We start from the raw sequence: 19,927 nt of genomic DNA, 5'->3' as shown, positions 1-19,927 counted from the left end.
AATTAATAATCCTTTTCAAACCACCTCTGCACATATGGCACAAACAATACACAGCATGCATCCATTCAGCACACCTCATTGTTAACTTGGCTATAAAGGACTCTTACACGGGTGACATCCCCTCCAAAAATGACAATATAGTATTTATACTTCTAGAATAGTATAGTTCAGTTGGAAAGGACCTATACCAGTATGATTGTTTCCACATCAATTTAGGAAAGCTGGGATCATGCTGCTTTACCTATGCAAAGAAGTATACAACAATAAAACAAAGCATGAGTCAGTTTAGGCCACAATTACACAAAAGAGTTGACAAAATGATGTAAAAACTTACAGTTCATTATACCTCCCTTCCTCTACCCCACTCTAAGCACATATATCAACACATGCTGCTCCCTACAAACCAGCTCAAGGTACAGATCGACTTTGTTTGAAGACAATCTGTCCACAAAACATAGTTAAATGGTGTGATTTCTACATAAACAGGTAGGCCTTGCACAGATTTTAAGGTGTGGTAGCGGGGTGTCATTTATTAACTAACACGTTTCAAGTGTTTTGAAACATCAGCATCTAGCCATAAAAACAGCGTTGTGGCTAGTTCTTAAGTTTAAATACTATCTTTCCCATAGCACAATCCTTAAAGTTTTAACATTCTGTTTACATTTGGTGCAATTACATTTTGAACAGTTGATTAAAATGACATAATGAACACGCTGTAAAACAAAATGATGAATACATACGTTTCCCTAGGTCTAGCCAAATCCTAAGCTTCATCTTCCAGTTTACTGCATTATAGTAAGAGTGCTCTTGCTCATCCTTTTTCCCTATTATGGTTGCAGATAAACAATTTTCGGCCTGATATACTCTGTTAACTTGAATCTCTGCTAAATTAGAGGTTTAGGCTAGTCTAAGCAATCCACTTTCTGTTCCTGATTTACACCTATTTTATACATACATTTATTGATCTACAAACAGTAAACATTTCAGCTACACTGGCTTCAATTCACAGCTCCCAGTTCTTTGTGTAGTAACAGGTCATAAGTGCTCTTGGAGGTTATTGCATTTACACACCTTGTTCACCACATGCCTTAAAACCATGATACGACACTCACAGAAACACAGGGCCAACTGCAAACATTTAAACTAGCACTGTGACCCAGAGAAAATCCCATAGACCCATAGTTCTAAGTGTCCCTTTCATCGCTGGGACATTTTGTTCTTTCATTTCAGAAGCAAGTATGTTAATGTATCATTACCTAGGAGCTGGTTGCTTGCTACCACTCTCAGAACCAGCAGGTATGATTGCTCTTCATCCACTTCAGTGCATATAGATTGTGCTTAGTGTAAGGAGCCTTCAGACGAAAGGGGAAATTTCCTACAGACTGTTGTGGGGGCAGCAACCTTTGGCATAGGGAGCTTGATCAAGTGGTCATATTAGGTTGCTACAGTCAGTTACAAGACGACCATTTCAGCAGAGCCTTAATGATCCTTTCTTGTTTGGTTATTACTGCTAATCATGTTGATCTTAACTTAACATTTCCAAATCCTTTAGGGTACATTCTGTAACTGTATGTGCTAGGATAGCACTCACATGAACAAATTTACATGCTGTAGTATTTAAATAATTTACTGATAAGGAGTTCAAATTAAATGTATGTTTACTGACTTTGTGAACCTGCTAATGAAAAATCTGGCTTGCAAAGTGCACATCATCTCTCTCTCCTGGTCCTCCAAACATGCTATACACAGCAAAGCCCCTCTGTGCCCACACTTTCTACAGAGAGTATCTGCTCACTAGACTCCAAAAATTCAGTGCTCACTTCATACTTTTTCTGTCCAAAGGAAAAGGATGACCTAAGGATTTGACTTAAGATAGTAACATTTAATTCGTTATCATCTCAATAAGAATTTTATACTACTGCCTTCAAAATATGTCACAACACATAGGTCAGAAAGGACATTTATAAACACAAACTAATCTATGAGTATCTATGATAAATAGCATAGTAAATCATTATACAACCCCCTTATAAGCTATAGGACAAGTCATATGTGATTTCTGCCATAACTTTACCTTAATTGTCCACGTTCCAGGCTCTGGATCTTTGACATTTACTACCTTTGCAGAGTTGTGGATATTTAGCAATTCATTCAGTCCTGATCCTTTACTGATCTGCTTGCCTAAAAAAACAAGAAATAAATACAGTATTGATTAAATACAATATTGCCTAAAAAAAACAGAGAGTAAATACAATATTGTTCTTCTGTCTTGATGTATTTTACAATACTTGACTTACTACTTAGTGGTCAATGACGTTTACAACAGTCAAAATTCCCTGTAATTCTTTGCCAGAATACTAAAAATGCTCATTTATTTTCACTCTTTTTATTCACTTGGGATATTTAATACATCCTGCAACAATACAGAGCTGTGATAAACCCAGAAAGCATAAGTAAAATAAGTTATCTTGTTCACAGAAAATACTCAGCTTTCAGTGAAAGGAGGCAGCACAGAAGCAAACTCCCTCGAAGGAGATCTTGCAACAGACTTACCCTAACCTGCCTGCCAGCTGCCAGCCCACTCACTCTTCCATTCTCTAGACCTATTTCAAGCAGGATAAACTCCACAAGTGAAAATACTGATAAGCCAGGTTTCTCCTGGCAGAGGGGCATTAGCATGTGAATAAGGGTGGGAATGCATAGAGATCTTCACAGAGAATTTAGCCTGTTAGACATTACAGACATCAATAAAAGAGTGCAAGTTTTCATACTGCACCATACCACACTTTATATGTACATGTACGCATACAAATATATGGATGGTTGTATGCAGGAACTAGTTCTCCATATAAGCATTTTGCTTGCTCAAGGCTGACTACAAAGTACCATCAGCACTAAAAACACATCTGGCTCTTTCAGAGCATGAAAGGGAAAGGTGAAGTTGAGAATGGCATGTCCCAGGGTCACTTTTTAAGACCTTATTAGACATGCCTCAACTAACTTCAGTGAAACTGTGTGGATTTAGGTGCATGGAGCTGACCTATGAGAAAGGAAAACATATAGATGAGCCCAAAACTTCAGCTAAGCCTGACAGTTGCGCCCAAGACTGTGTGTTGTTATAGTATGAAGAGAAACACTCTGAGTAAATTTCTTTCCTGTAAACAAAGAAGAATGCATCAGTGGAGAAGAGACCAAGTTATATAGCATGGAACCCATCCTGTGCATAAAATATTTCCAAGATACTAAAACCTAAGCTATATCCTTAGCACAAAAGTAATTCAGAGAATACAAAGTATGATCTGAATTTGGTTTTGGAGAGCTGTTCCAGGTTCTTAAGGCATCAACATAACAATGAACAGTAGATTTGTTCAAAATATCTTCAATTACAAATTAGCATCTAAATCTGTCATTGCATTCCCCATCACACACTGTTCAGCTAGAGATTGGCATGAGACAGGGTTTGATTCTGAATTTTTTCATAGTTCAAAGAATCCAGACCTTGGTTTACCCTCCACCACATAAAAAACAACTGTCATGTATAACCCCTAAATGATGGTTCAGTGACTACATAAATACATGAAAAACAACAGCGTCCAGAAATTTGAAATGCAAGGACAAACAGTAAGAAAGTAGATGGAGGTGAGATGAAGTGGTCAGAATAGGGGAGACTTCCAGTTTCTTCTGAGTCAAAAAAATGGAACATCAGGAACAATTTAAATATCAGAAGTGCAGATATCCAAAGATCCTGTATTTTAAAAGTAAAATAACATTAAAAAATATCCTGAAATCCTGATACTGGTTTTCAAAATGTGAAAGACATTTATGAATCACAAATATGGCCTTCCTTACTGGAGACAGTTGGAGATGATTTGACTTTTTTATTCACTTTTTTTTGCTATCACAAAAGAAGGTATAAACTACTTCACCTAATGGATCATGAATTTCAATTGCTGGTGAAGGACCACTCAAGGACACTGTAACCTCTTTCAGACTTGGATCAAAAGGGATCTGCCAAGTATTTACAGCCATGGTCAAATGGTCTGTGGACAAGAGATGCACTTTGGAGGCTTGAACTGCTTCTTCAACCCATTTTAACACCTAGAAGAGAAAATAACAGTTGTTGTTATACTGTCAAATGTATTTGTTGTTGAAATGTCTTCTGCTGAAATACTATCTCTACTGTGTTGTAGAGATTCCACGTTAACTTCTATTATAATAGAAGATCACTACTTTCACCTATGATCCTATTGTCTGATGATATGCAGCTAGTGCATCACCCTGAGCAAACACAGTGGTAAAGGACTTGCCTAATACAATCGCCCAATGCATCCATTTCAACAAAGACATTCTGGGGAGAGCACAAACAGGTTTTCAACTTGTATCAGGAACACACAAGAGCACAGGAATACAGAAAGAAAAGAAGAAAGCATGCCAGGAATATACAGGAAACAAAGCAGCAACATCAAAGCAAAGGTAAGCTTCAAATTCTACCGTTCAATGTAAGAATCAATACATATGATATGACAAAACAGACAGCCTGGAAAAACAAGGACCAAAACAATGTTGTCTTACCAGTGCAGTTACCATTTGTCAATAGGTACTCAATTCCTATTCTGAAGTGAATAGGCTTATTTGCCACATTAGGGCAAATATATTTGAAAAAATATTAACACTTTGAGGACATGCAATTTTAATAGAAGATACTGCTGAAGCCATGATCAGCATCATGTTTAAAGCAGTACAGAAACAGACCTGGATACATGTCTACGCAACATCCACACATACACCTTTAAAAAGGAATTAAGGATACAAATCTATGCATGTTTCTGGTCATCAACTAACTATTAATCACCTGAAGCAAGAAGGAAAACTCCCTCATCCAGATATACTGAGTAATTGCCATCTATGGACTTTTTCTTTATTTATTTTATTTTTCCCCCCTAAACCACCTAATACAAATTACTACTAGGCACAGCATACAGGTCAGAATAGAGGGGAACAATGCTTTAGAAGAGAAATTTTTGTGACCAAAACCAAACCAGGGGCTGCCCTGTGCTGGACATAGCCAGTCCCAGTCAGTTCTGCAGCAGCCCCACCACAGCCACAGCTGAGCCCCTCAGCCACGCTGGTGGCACCACTGTGTAAATGTATTTAAGAAAGGGCAAAATGCTACCTAGGCAGTAAGGGGCTAGGAAAAAAAGTGTGAGAAACAGCCCTGCAGTACCCAGGTGAGAGAAGGAAGGGAGGCAGCGCTGCAGGTGCCAGAGCAGAGATCTCCCTGCAGCCTGAGGGGACACCAGGTGAAGCAGGTATTTCCCTGCAGCATGTGAAACCTCCCCACACCAGAGTGGATTTTTCCCGACAGGCCCGCAGCCCATGGGAGAGACCACACTGAAGGAGAGGAAGAGCATGCGGAGGAAGGAGCAGCAGAGAGAAACCCCTATGTACTGACCACAACCTCCATATCCCCCTGTGGCACTGTGGGGAGGGAGGAGGAGTCAGGAGCGAAGTTGAGCTTGGGAAAGCTGGGGGAAAGGTGTTCATACTTGTCTTTGCTTTCCACTACCTGAATGAGTAATTAAATATCTATTTTAATTGGCAACAAATAAATTTTCCTTAAGTTGAGTTTGTTTTGCCCTCAACAGTGATTGGTAAGTGATTTCCCTGTCTTTATCTCGACCCAGAAGCTTTCTCACTCCATTCCTCCCGTTTTCTCCCCACTGCCTGGCTGCAGAGAGCAAACAAGCAGCTGAGTGGGAGCTCAGCTGTTAGCCAAGGCTAACCTACCACAACCAAAAACCCAACATCCCCCCAAAAAACACACCTGCCCTGTCAAAATAAATTACACTACATCAGCTCTGTATGTCACAGAGCTGCAGCATATTTTTTTTAACCCCACTGAAGCAATATTGGTTTCATGTAACATTGTAAGTATGATTTACAGTAATATTGAACCATGATTTTAGATTACAGTTAACCATGGCCGCATTCAGAAACATCTTTTAAAGGAGGCTTTTGATTATGCCAGTTCAACTGGTCAGTGCACAAGACTTGGAAACCAACAATAAACTAACCTGGACATGTCATCTGTCAGCAATGGAGGGCTTGAGTAAGTCCTTAGCTCTAGGACCTGATTCAACACACTAGCCCCAAAAAGCCTCCTTTCCTTGGTTTCTTGGGCATAACTTACCTACTTTTTCCATTAAAAAAATGGGTTATACCATAGGTTTCCATGCGAGATAACTTTGTGATAGAAACTAGATACCAGCCTGTTTTAAATAAAAGTGTACTTGTTCTTTTATGTTAATACTATGAATGCCCAGCAACCTTTGTGCAAATGTGAAAAGTTTAAATAAGTGAAGGACATCATTCAAAATGCATCTGAAATGGTGGGGGCATGATTTCAAAAATTATTATCCCTCCACTACTAGTAATGCCTCACCTGAGACATGTTGAACGCTCTCAACGCAATGTGAAGTGAAACAGCATTGACCGTGTAACAACAGTGCCATGTGCCCTCTCCACATGGGTCTGCATAAGCAAGGTACTTAGGCATACTTTCAAAAGAACATACTAAAATCACAGTAAAATTAACTATACTACTCAAAACTCCTGAAGTAATGTGACCCAAGAGAGAAACACTGTTTCTGCAACAGCTAGTGACACCAGCTATTCAGCAACTCTGTTTACTTTAGACAAGCCTGGAACAGGAATCACAAGGCTTCAAAAAGATCCAGCTAATTTTAAGTTTTACCTTTAGAAATTATACATTTGAGTCCAAAAATGCTTCCAAAAGAAATTTCAATCTATTCTACTCACCTATATTGAGAAGAATATGACGCTTTTTTGTACTAGGTATATGGAAAAGTTTCCATTTAATTCCAGGATCTTAAGTCCACAGGTAAGTTTTTAAATTAATTGTAAAATTTAATGAACCTGTATAAATTTTCAGAAGAAAGGAATCTTCCAGTCTAGCTTAAACTCATTTCAAAAGACTTAAGCAAAATAAATCAAGTCACAAGGTAAAGCATCGTTGCAGGAGCTTTGCCAATACATATAAGAGTTGGAATCACGTTGGTATTGATACACAAAATTCTTTCTTAAGCTCAGAAGGGTTAATAATACATACCTGAAAATTTGGTAAAATGACATTTTAACATGGATACAATAGGGAAAAAATTGTTATTCCCAAATTACTTTTTTTTTTTTTAAACAACAAAATTAGGTAACCGTTTTAGCCCCCATGACACATTTTTGGGGTCTTCTAGTCATCACTACCTCGTGCCCAACTCATGACTATCAGCCTGACATGCCTCTTCCTGAGCAGCAAGCACAGCAGCCAGCAGGGTGGAGATGGCAACCCACCCATCCAGCACTCCTGGACCAGTTCTGTGTTTACTACTCATGGTTGGAAAGAGTTAGAAGGTCCAAGCCTTCAGTGGCTTAGCTCACTCTCATACTCTAGCCTCATGAGAAAAGATTCTCTATAATTAGTTCAGTTTTCTATTGAAACCATTATTTCACAGTGAAAACAAGCTAGAACAGAAAACACAGATGGAAAGAACACACAATTCTATCTAGGTCAATTTGCAAGCACTACTAAAGCTTACAAACCATCTCTCCACATTACAAACCAATACAAGATAGTGGTTCATGATTGCTCTAAGCCATTCCTGCATTGAATGAGAAATAATTATAACAAACTTAAATCCTAAAATTACTAATTGAAAGCATACATGATCTCAGTGATCCCAAAGCACTTTGTTGACATTTGACAGCAACTACAACACAAAAAACACGTCTTAAAATCAGAGTACTGGCAATGACACTATTCCAGCAGCTCTTACCAAAAGATATAGAACAATGCCTAACAGCAGTCACACTGATTATAAAATGCACCTGGAGCCAAATCATCATCTTGCCATTGGTTACTTCCTTGGGGTGCTCAGGTTTTATATGTTGTTTTTTGTATGTCGTAGTTCATGAGTACAGGGACATGAAGGAATTGTTTCTGAAGTTAAACCAACAAAGAATTCCTCTCTCTTCCCTCCTTGCTGCTGCTCGTTCTCCTTCCTAAAGTTCACTGCCCCTGCTTGTCTGTTTCTGGGATCATGCTGCAAGCCAGACCATTAGAATCATAGAATCATTAAAAGGATCTGGATTGAAAACAACCCAAAGAGGGGGAAAATGTCTTCAACCAGTCACCAAAACTCCATAGCACACAACTTCAGCAAAAGAATTTAAAACAGGTTCTTCCACCTTTAATTTTTTTTGTGTGTTTGTTGTGGGTTTTTTCCTAATTACATCTCAGTCTACTACATCATATAAATTTCCTTTACAAGTCTGGCTTTCACACAGTATAGTTCACTTCAAGCCACTGCAAGACCATGTTACTTCTACAAACTTGGGAGACAAGTGGGAAGGCTCTCCACCGGGAAGTTTATCAGCATGCAACCTTTTATTTCAAAGCAAAAATCTAATCAAAACAATACTTTTATGAGCCCCAGATAGACTTTTTGGCAGACAGGAGAGCTGAGACATGGAAATTGTTCCAAAAGCTCACTTTCTTTCAAAGGTAAATTATATGAGGCCTTGTATCCTATCACTAGAAACACAAGCAACAGTTATTTAACGATGCACAGCGGTCTAGTGTACTTTAAGAGAATAAAGAACACTTTCAAATTGGAAAAGGAATTTTCAGTAAAGTGAAGTAAATCCAATCTTCTTCTACTCCTTTCCCCCATCAATGACAAAAAAGTAATTTCAGTTAACCATAAAGTCAATTCAGACAACACTGCCACAAAAATAGCAACACCAATTCAAATAGCATTGGGAAAAGAAGAGCCTGTCTTGTACCCCAACTCCTCACAGTCTGCCGCTGAACCAATCAGTATACTTGCAACTGTGATGCTACTCTAATTCTTTTAAGGTAAGTTTCTGGTCTTTGGACAGAAGAAACATCTGGCATAAAAAGACTGGCTTCAACTTCCACTGGGCCACTTTTCTTCAAATGACAGACTGTCAGCACCTCTTGGGCATGTTCTGCAGAGACCATGCATCAAGTATTTTTGGGTGTGGAAGGGAACCAACTCTTTAGGTTTTGGTTTCTTTGTTGAGATAATCCAGCATAGGGTTCACTGCATGTGACCAGGCTGGTTTTTGTCAAGGTGAGAATACATCTTACCAGAAATGGGAGCTAAGCCTCCCTGATAAAATCCAGTAAATAAGTTTATTGGTACCAAATCAAATCAGGTCAAAAATCTAACCTGAAGGGCACATATTTAGCTGTCTCACTGAGTCAGTTAATAATGGAAAACACAGGTCCAAGGGGCTAGCTTCCACACTGCTTTGCCAAAGTTAAAGTGTAACTGAGCTACCACTACATGATTCAGATGTCTGCATAAAAAACAGAAATAATTTTTTATGCATTCACAAAATGACACATTAGAAGTTGTAAATAACCATGATTTGATTGATTTCCAGAGTTGTATACTGAATGTGATTCCTTATGGCATTTCCCAGTGCAGCTGGGAAAGTCTGTCAATAAAACTACTTTTTTAAAAAGTCAAAGAGATATCACATGTCTGAGACAGAATGCTCTGAACATACAGCTACCAGTGCACAACAAAAAAATAGTATTGACATAACTCAAGACCACCAAAATTGACATCACGAGATTCCTTAAGAAATTTCAACATAGAGAATTGGCTATGTTCTCTTTCCAAGAGAAGCAAAGGTAACATTTTCCTCCATCTCCCTCCTCCTCCCTCTGCTCCCATCTTTGACTCTCATTTTACAAATAAGAACATTCATTCAAAAACTATCCAAATCCACTAGACCAATTTAGGGTTTGAGTTAGCATATAAACATGAATTTAACACAGTTAATCTCATTTGTTTAAAGCAATAACACACACTGAAAGAAAAAAACCAAACAAACAAACAATACCCCAACATATTTTAACATTCCTTTGCTTTCAGAAGGCTTCAAAATGTCAGCTTCAAAGAGAAAAAAAAGCAAACCCTCAGCCTTAGATTTTTAGATCAATTTAAACCAGCTGAGTTTAAAGTAAGGGAATTTTCAGCTGGATGGATGAGTACACACTAAGTTTTGTGGTCCCTGCTGGAACTAGATAATTTTCAGGCAATGAAAACGAATTCTGAAGATGTAAAAATATTTGAACATTTACCAAGATCCAATCTGAGTCCAGAACACAGATTGAGCTCAAACTTTTCTTTTTTAAATCTTTACCCAGGTTGGTTGTCTTTTCTTAATGAAAACAGTCTTCCACCGTGCAAGAGCTTCCTAAACACCTTTACTCATCTGCTATAGTTTGATAATTTAGCTAGTGCAATAGATGTAAAACGAAAAGACAAGTATTGCCATAGTTTCATCTCAGATGTATAACATGAATTTCAAGGATACTAGGTTTCCATCTGTATATCTGACAGAATGAGAAGATTTATCTGCTCCTGAAGCACACCATGAGGTTTTTCTGGTTCTGATTGTCTTTTAATATTAATGACACACAATTCTGTTATCTTTCCTTATCTTTCTGGGCACATGAAGTGGAAGGTGACAGGGATCAGTCAGCATGGGTTTTTCCAAAGGGGGCAGTGGTTACTGGATTGAACTGTTGCACCCACTATAGCTTTAATGGGAGTTTGGTCTGTCTCCTTTCATTCCAACAGCTAGGTAGTCAGATGAGGACATGAATACAAATCACTGCCAGGATTCTAAAAGTACCTCCTACTTCTGTAGCTCCTACCATTTGTTACACTGAAAAACAAACAAAAAAACCCACCAAACTTAAGAAGAGTTTGCATCTCCTTCCACTTTTGAAATCTATGAAGGCAGAGTAGAGCTACAGAAGTGTGTCATATTTCTGAAGAGCTGGCATACACATTTTATATTTTGACCCATTGTGAATACAAAGTAAAGAAAAGCGGGCCTGGCTCAAGATCCTCACGAAGTCCAACCAACACTAAACATTAGGCACGGGCTTTTAAGCACACGTTATGCCAACTATGTCTGACCTTAGGCACATGGGAATGTATTTCCTTATATAAATACATACTGATCTAGTTATATAGAGTATGATTTTTAGAGCCTCCGGTTCCTATAATTATACATTGCCTAAGCTGACAAGGGTTATGTCCTCATCCTTGTATTGTTAGTTTGTGCAATTACTTTGCATAACTGCCAAGTTGTTACATTAGCCACACCACCTTAATCCCTTTATGGTCCTTAACCAAAAGGGGCACAACAACACATTTCTCTCTCACAGGAGTGTTACACGAACAGATACAGCAATGAAGTACTTAGATTCTACAGCAACTGCTGTAAACCTTAGCTAAAATTCCAGTTTATTAATTGTATGCAGGCTGGCTGATGACCCTGCAGCTACTTAGGAGTTCTCTTATAGCAGAAATTGCCCTTAAAATAAAACACATCATCCCAGGGAAGAATTATGTTGTACAACTGCCATTTCAGAAAAAAGAAAGCAAGAACACCTTTGTTTTTAACACAAATATATATCAGAAGTAGAAGCTACTGAGAGCAAGTAAGAATCTTGAATCCAGAGTAGAACCTGACTTCAGTTTTTGAGAGTTTTTCATGTTCAAAAAATGAAAATGGAAGGCAACAGAATGACCCAGCTGTCTTAAGTCCGGCAGTAACTTGCCTGTATAGTTAATTTTTTCCCCAAAGTTCAATAAGCAATTCTGGGAGATCCATTTCCCAACCCTGTCATTCCAAAGAGGTTTGCAATACTGCTGTAACACTGGTTTGGAAGTAGATTTTTTTTTTTTTCCCCTCCTTTGGGACCCTTAGAGAAAGCCCACAAAACAACAGCAGCTTCTGTTGTTCTGCCAACATGTGACTTGATGAATATTATTAGAGGGGGAAGGGCAAATACAGAAATAATTTATAACACTTCACCAGAGAATTTGCTCTTGCAACCTGCCCTGCTGTCAGGTCATTTCTTGGAATGCATACTGAAACCTGGAAAATCTACGGAGCATGGTCTCTATTCCCATTTGTTTACTCTGGGTCTTAAGAATATTTCTCAAACAGTCAAACCAACAGGATTTGAAGTTAACTGTTTCATTGCTTAAGTATATATGGGTTCATACTTCCACCCAAAGAGAAAAATATTCTAAGAATGCTTTTAAATGCACATCTAAAAATATGACTGAGACAGTGCATGTGAAAATTATGCTATGAAAATCATAATTTATATATAATTACATGTATAAAAAACACACAAATGAAAAGTTTATTAGTGTTGAATCTCAAGCTCTTCAAAGTTAGGAAACAAGAATTAAGCCTGCCTGCTTTCAACTGTGTTTAAAACATCCTTTTGCAGTTGCTTTATGATAGTGCTTATGTACACAATCACAGTCTACTTCTTCCAGAGAATCCAAGTTCCATATAAAGTAGAGAAAAGACAGCTGTAACTATTTTTCTTTCCTTCCTTGTTTGGCATTCACTGTACAATACGTATCTTCAGAGTAGAAGCATACTCTCCAAGGCAGCATTCAGCTGCCTCTCCCATGAAACCATTCCTTCTTTTTCTATGAAAATGGATAATGACTGTTTGGGACATGGTTTGGGTTTCTGTGGTGGGGTTTTGGTAGTGGGAAGGAGCTACAGGGGTGGCTCCTGTGAGAAGCTGCTAGAAGCTTCCCTGGATCCAAGTCGAACCCACCTCTGGCCAAGGCTGAGCCCATCAATCTTGCCTCTGGGAGAACAGATTTAAGAGGGGAAACCTGCAGCGGGGAAGGAGAGTGGAATGTGAGAGAAAGCCCTACACAGACAGCAAGGTCACTGAGGAAGGAGGGGGAGGAGGTGCGCCAGAGGAGGCTGATGCCCCTGCAGCCCATGGTGAGTCGGCAGGCTGTCCCCCCTCAGCCCATGGAGGCAAGATGGGGAGCAGATGCCCACCTGCAGCCCGGGGAGGAGCCCACGCCAGAGCAGGGGGATGCCCCCAAAGATGGCCATGACTCCATGGGAAAGTCCATGCTGGAGCGGTCTGTGCCTGAAGGACTGCAGCCCATGGGAAGGACCAACGCTGGAGCAGTTCATGAAGAACTGCAGCCTGTGGAAAGGACTCACATTGGAGAAGTTCATGAAAGACTGTCTGCCATGGGAGGGACCCCACGGTGGAGCAGGGGAAGGGAAGAGTGAGGAGTCCTCCCCCTGATGAGGAGGGACCAGCAGAGAAAAGGTGTGGCAAGCTGACCCCAACCCCCATCCCCTGTCCCCCTGTGCTGCTGGGGGGGAGAAGGTAGAGAATTCAGGAGTGGAGTTGAGCCGGGAAGGAGGAAGGGGTGGGGAGAAGGTGTTTTAAGATTTGGTTTTATTTATCATTACCCTTGTTTTGATTTTATTGGTAGTAAATTAAATTGGTTTTGTTTTTTCCCAAGTTGAGTCTGGTTTTTGCCTGTGACCATAATCGGTGAGTGATCCCTCCCTGTTATTGTCTCAACCCATGAGCTTTTATTTATATTTTCTCTTCCTCATCCCACCAGGGCCAGGGGAGTAGTGAGCAAGCAGCTTCATGGTACTTTGTTGCCAGCTGGTCTTAAACCACGACAGAACGGAAGGAGAAGAGAAGGCAAGAAAACAGGGTTATGCAGCAAACCTTAATTCCAAGATATAATTTTGAGCTTTTGACTTTGTCACCTTCATATTATTCTTTAAAGCAGTGGAGGGGCTTTTTACATTTTTAACAAAGTGAAACAACATTTAAAATTACTTCCTCATGTACCATCATCCAAACATATGCTTGGTTCGTACACACTACAGACCTTTAACACGAACCTAGCCATGTAGGCCTAAGTGCTAGGTTGCCATCCTCCGTGAGGACTAACAGCCAGGAGAAACAGGATGCTTTTCTAGTGAGGTTTAGACTTCTGTTCACAGCAAAGCATTCATGAGCGTGAAGTGTACGGGACTCCATTCCAGATCCACATGATCTTACAGACATTAGCCTTCTGCACCTTCCCCATAAGAATGGCCCCTTTTGCACCATTCCTTTTAACATGTTCTATTACTAGTCTTGTCCTATCCCTGTCTTCAGTCCCCTCCCAATCTTCTCTCATTCACATCATGGCTTTTATTCACAGGCTTCTCACCCAGGTTCCAGACTTTTTTTTTTTTTCCTCATCTAGTCTCATCCAACTTTCGAGTCACTCAACGACATCCCATTTTTCTACCAAAGTCAACACCATGTCTCCAATCTCCTTTACAGTCATTCTCAGTTCTCCTCCCATCAATGTTCCATATATGGTACATAAATTACTACTTATTTTTGAAATCAGTAAGCAAGCTGTATTTCTAAGCAGCCCAGGGAAAATTTTCCCTTCTTGCAGGAAGGTTAAAATAAGAAAAATCAAGTGTTTCAATACTAAAAGAAATGGAAAACTACCACTCACTAGCCCAGTTCTTGTGAACTCCCAGCTTTAGCCATACTGATCAGTCCAATTCATCAGACACAGTAATGACTCATTTTTACCACAAACAATCAAAATGATCTGGAGGCGTGATCTGATGACTAATTAATCTCCACTGTTTTTAAGCTGTACTAAATTCATACCCTGCTGATCATCACTGTTCAACTTGACACCAGTTCTGGCATCAGTACAAACCTTCGGGCATCAGAATCACTTACAGGAATTTCCTTAAAGTATTCCACTGTGAGGGGAGTAAGTAAGTGTGGTGTAATATAACTTCAGTTCAAGTCAAAATTAGTACCTTCTGGAAAGATACAAATAAAATTGGATATGGTTATGAAAATACAGAATCTGTTCTTAACAGAAGAATTTAACCCATGTTTGCTGAGTATTCTCAATGCATTTTAATTTCAAGCAATTATTGCAAATTAAGCCCTGAGCCTTCAAAAGCAGACATGCAACCTCACTGCAGCCAAGAAAAATCACACCCTAAAGAAACACCTTTCAAGATCAGGACTTAAATGCTTTGATAGAACAATCATAATAACCTTTCCAAGACATTGGAGGCAAAATGAGAATGCTACCGTTCTTTTGAATGGATGGACATTCATTTTAGAACTGATTCAATAGGATAAAAATCTCAAAACCAGAGAGCAGTTTGAAAAATTTCAAACTGAAGACCACTTAATTTGTAGTTAAGAATGGTAGTCTTTACAAATTGTTAATAGAAGTAGAACTTCAAAACCAAAATTTGAACAGTAAACCTTTCCCTTTTAAGGACTCTGGTCACAAAATACTTTTTCTCTCTTACAGACCTAGAATCAGATAATTAATCAAATTTTACCAAATATGACACAAACATATTTCACCTCTTACTATTAGAAACCTGTCATGGTTTTTGAATACAGAGTTACCTCTGGAGATGATGGTACACCCAATATTCCAAATAAAGGAAAAATCTAGAAGAATTTTAGATAATAAAAACACAACTTGTGCTTTGGACTTTTAAGAATATTCTTATTAATCTAATGCACAGAAACCGTTGCAAATTTGTCAAAATATGACCTTCCTGTCATACTGTTAGAGGAGCTTCATTCAGCAAATAAGTGGAGATACTTACATATTTCACAAAGCGCATCACTGGACTGAACCCAACACCACTTTGTCAATTGACAATAATTTTGACCAAGTTAATTGTAGTATTTGAGATCATAACATATTTTTCAGAAGTGAAAAAAAGCAATAAGTTCTCTTAGTCTTCTCAATAACACAAGAATTAGATAAGTATCAAGTATTGTTTTCTTGTGTTTCCTTGTAGCTAGCTTATAATATTGCTTCATTCTCCACTTAATGCACAAAGGGCAAGCGCAAGAGTAATGGTTTGAAACTTTACACACTAAAAATAGTTTTGTTTGGGTTTTTTGGGGGTAGAACAATCAAAAATGTTTTAACAAAACAAGACATTGGTTTGGCAGAGTATTCACAGTCAGTGAATTTGTAGCTCTTTCCTAATCTACAATTTAGCATTAGCTGTCTCTAGGCCCAAAACAGTGAATATGTTTTAGCATTTATAAACTTCATCCTTTACACATCATTGACTACTCAGATAAAAAGGAGGGCAAGTTTTATTTCTGTTGAATCTTGCCTGAAGGATATACCATAAACAGATGATGCAGATTACTACTACATCTCCTGTTCATTTGCATCCACCCATTGGCAGATACACTCCTTGAAAATAGGAATTCTGATCCAGAACTGAAATCTGCAGTAAAGATTTTATTTGGGATGACAGTGTTTTGGTAAACTCATTTTCACAGTCTCTTAGCCCAGATGCAGTTTTATGTAAGGTCAATGATCACTAAAATTATTTTAGAGTCTTTGGGGTTTGGTTTTAATAAAAATTGTTCAGCAGTTATTGTGGAAGACTTCTGGAAGTGATTCAGAGCTTTTGTTTTGTTTTGTTTTTTACCTAGGCGATCTCTTACAGCCTATGGCCACTGAAAGGAGATGCAATTATATAAAGCAGTGTAGTCTTCCCTCCCCCTCAAAAAAGACCCTGCAAGAGTAGCACCTACCAATATCATCACTTGTTGATATCAATCTTTGGCTCTTGTGCAGCCATGGGCTGTCTAGCCCACAGATGAGAAGCCCCTTATTTGCTCAAAGGAAATGCTGAGATGAAGCAGGAAGGAGGTAAAAGTGGCTACTGAAACCACTGGCTTAAAACCTTACTCAAAATTCATATAGACTAACGATTCAAGCAAAAGCTGGTATTCTTAGAAACGGGAAAGTGCCAAGAAGTTCAGAAGGCAGAGGCAGGCAGTCGACAAAACAGTGCATGCAGCTCCACTTAAGAACATGGTGTTGCCTAGCTCCTATAAGTGGCTTTTTCTCCTCACTTCTACCCCCCAAAAGCAGAAGAAAACAAAACCAAAACAATCAAACAAAAACTTAATCCTAAAACTTCAGTCCTGGCAAAGAGCATTTCACACTGGCAGTATCATGATCCCTTCTGTATAAAGGGTTTTCATGGAGTCTCACAGAGAGAAGTTTTACCCTTCATAGGCAAATAATAGCAAAACACAGGTCAGGAACTGCACAGTCCCAACAGCTAATTTCTTTTCCTGTGTCTTTTAACCTAACATCCCCAATAAGAACTTCAATTTTTCTAGGCAACAACAGTACAAAACTGCAATTTATTTCCAACAGTTGTCATTGTCCATTCTAGGAAATAAAGAAAAAGGAACAAACTGAAGTAGTTTTTTATTTAAAAAAACTCATCTAGTTTTTGCCTATACCAGGAAATCAAAAGAAAACATTTACAACATTTATAAACAATTCCAGCTCTCCAGATAACTAACAAGTGATTTCATCTCTCCAAATTATTTCGTCATGCACTATTGAAATTTCATTTCTGCCTAAGACTCACTGGAGTTTTCAAAGAAAATAGTCCTTCAAGGCTGTGAGTCAGCAATCACAATTAACAGCAGGTCAGCAGAGCTGTCAAAAGTATTGAAACAGTAACCTCAATTAAAAAGTTGCCACAGTTACTTTGTGAACAATGGAAAACTGTTAGCTCACACCCATCTGTCCATAAGGTGAAGAACATCTTTGTCCAGGCTTACTGGCAATCCCTTGCTTGCTAAAAAATGGTCATTTAAAGATGATACTGCACTCTCATTCAGAGCAGTAAAGTCACTGGGCTACTCAGACCACCAAACTGCTCTGTATTTTAAAGGCTCTCCTCCTGGAAGCCTTCTGGCACAGGTGAAGGGAAGTTGGCAAGGTTCTGTTCAGATATGGCAGTTCACACTTCCCCAGTGTAAATAAAAGTTGCAGAATTGCATCCTGATATAGGAGATGGAAAAAGAAGGAAAGGTGGAACAGAGTCCACATATCAATAGTACAACATTTAGAATTTCCCCTTAAACTCCCTAACCCACAATCAGGTCATCTAACTGGAGATTTTTCATTTAAAGATTTAGAGTATAAGCCTCTGCCTTGTTTTCAATATATATTGCAGAGTTACCTCATTAACTTGTTTTTTGTCCAAGTGAAAAACTTGACCAGAACTCGTTGAGGCAATTTCTTCATAGACCTTGTAACCAATATGATCCCTGTCATCACAGTCTCCAGTCAGCACAAATACTACCTGTATTTAAAAAAAACCAAAATAATCAATTGGCACACAGTGCAAACTTTAGGAAAACATTGCAAAGACAGCATTAAGGCATGATGACAAAAGAACTGTATCACTTGGCTTGGGTTCATATTACTTTGCATGAAGGACAGCCATATTGCACTCACTACTGATGGAAAAAGCAATGGAGAAGAAAAGGAACAGACAAGAATCACTTTAGAAATTATATTCATCTATCAGCACTTGTACTTCACAGAATACTTGTTTCAGAACAATATAAAAACATCCATGTAAGTAGTAAGCTGACCAAGAATACATACACTGGCAGAAGGTTCACTTGAACTATTTAATTCACAACATTAAAAGGAATATTCCTTTAAGTTTTTTCTTAACCAGATCAGTTAACTCTCTATTTTAAAAAAAAAAGTTCCCTAGAATCGAAGTATTATGTTCCCTTCTGTAAAAAGACTTCACCGAGCCTCACATAGAAAAATTTTACCCTTCAATATTGAGAAAACAGGGCATTAAATACATAAACCATCTGAATGTAAATCCCCTCTGTACCTGTGATTGTTTCTGCTGAATGAGTTGAAGTACTTCATGGGTAAGTCTATAATCTTTGGACCGTGCATCAGTAAATACATAGATGAATGAACCAGGAAGAGAAATTTCTAGAGCAATCTTTATTGCCCCGATGCTCATCTCTGGACAGTCTCCACCACCCTGCTCACAATAAGAAGAAAAACAAAACATTTTTATGAGAAGGAACATGCCAAAGAAGTTGCTTTTACAATATTCAGGACAGATGCTTTCTCAGATTCTAATAATTTATTCACTTTTTTTATCCTAAGCATTGTATGGTTTCTGCAGAGTGCTGTCACAGACTCGCACTCCCAAGCAGCAACTGCAACGATTCCTTAGGGAAAATAAAGTCAAAGGGAGGGTTGTGGTGAGCTCTGAAAATGGTTGGTGTCATGGTCACTCTTATCTTTTCTGGGAGCACCATGTTTTGCTTAGCTCCAGCTCTTGCGACAGCTCCTTTTCCTATACTCACACGCTCCCTTACTGGCTGACAATTTAATTGCTCCGGTAGTATGCAGCAGTCATGGGAGGTCATGGTCATAGACACAGATGGGAAATGATCTCAGCCAAGCAGTGCTGAGCTCCAGGAGGACCTTTAGATACCACAACAGCAAGAACTTGACCTAGACTTCACACCACAGAGCAGCCAGTGCAGGGAGCTCAGCAGAGGGGCCACAGGTGATGTGTTCCCAGTGACCTGTATCACTAAGTAGACAGCTGCGTAACTGGAGATTTTTCAGACCACCTCTTCAATCAAAATGCTTCCAAGTATGACTTTATTTAACTTTATATGAAAGGATCAGTTTCTCTTCCTAAATTAAGAATTAGAGGAAAACACTTTAAATAAAAGTTCGCTTTAACTTACATAAAAACTAATTTGGCATATTGAAGGCAGAAGTTTCCAAAGAGCTGAATACGAACTGTAAAACCTGCCCCTGTAAACAGCAACAGATCTCTGCACTTTCAAGATTAAATATAGAAGTTATTTGTTTTATTTCTACAATCAACAAGCCTTCACACATACTTATATACAAATCTCCACATGCTGGCAAGGAAGAAGCAAAAAGATAATGCAATTGTTGCATCTATTTTTAATCCTTGAGATGCCATCAAAAATTACATTTTAAGGTTAAACATTCACAAAGACACATAAACTAGAAAAAACCTTGCGTCCCACAGTCCCCCAGTCTTTAAGAAGTTCAGCTGTCCCCAATTAAATGTTCATGTCAGTAACAATTTTTAATCTATC

The 19,927-nt window shown here is 38.7% G+C and overlaps 1 protein-coding gene across 1 annotated transcript in view; it reads right to left on the bottom strand.

The window, feature by feature from the left end:
- Positions 1-19,927, bottom strand: part of HMCN1 (hemicentin 1) — a 210,130-nt gene that overhangs the window by 151,866 nt on the left and 38,337 nt on the right. The window contains exons 3-6 of the mRNA XM_075038698.1: positions 18,661-18,819; positions 17,986-18,108; positions 3,927-4,098; positions 2,075-2,181 (exon numbers count right to left, since the gene is read on the bottom strand). Of these exons, the coding sequence (XP_074894799.1) occupies positions 2,075-2,181; positions 3,927-4,098; positions 17,986-18,108; positions 18,661-18,819 (561 nt within the window). The remainder of the gene's footprint in view (positions 1-2,074; positions 2,182-3,926; positions 4,099-17,985; positions 18,109-18,660; positions 18,820-19,927) is intronic.

Source organism: Buteo buteo, chromosome 10 (genome assembly GCF_964188355.1).
Source record: "Buteo buteo chromosome 10, bButBut1.hap1.1, whole genome shotgun sequence".
In the NCBI taxonomy this organism is placed as follows: Eukaryota; Metazoa; Chordata; class Aves; order Accipitriformes; family Accipitridae; genus Buteo; species Buteo buteo.
This window is presented reverse-complemented; position numbering and strand designations above follow the sequence as displayed.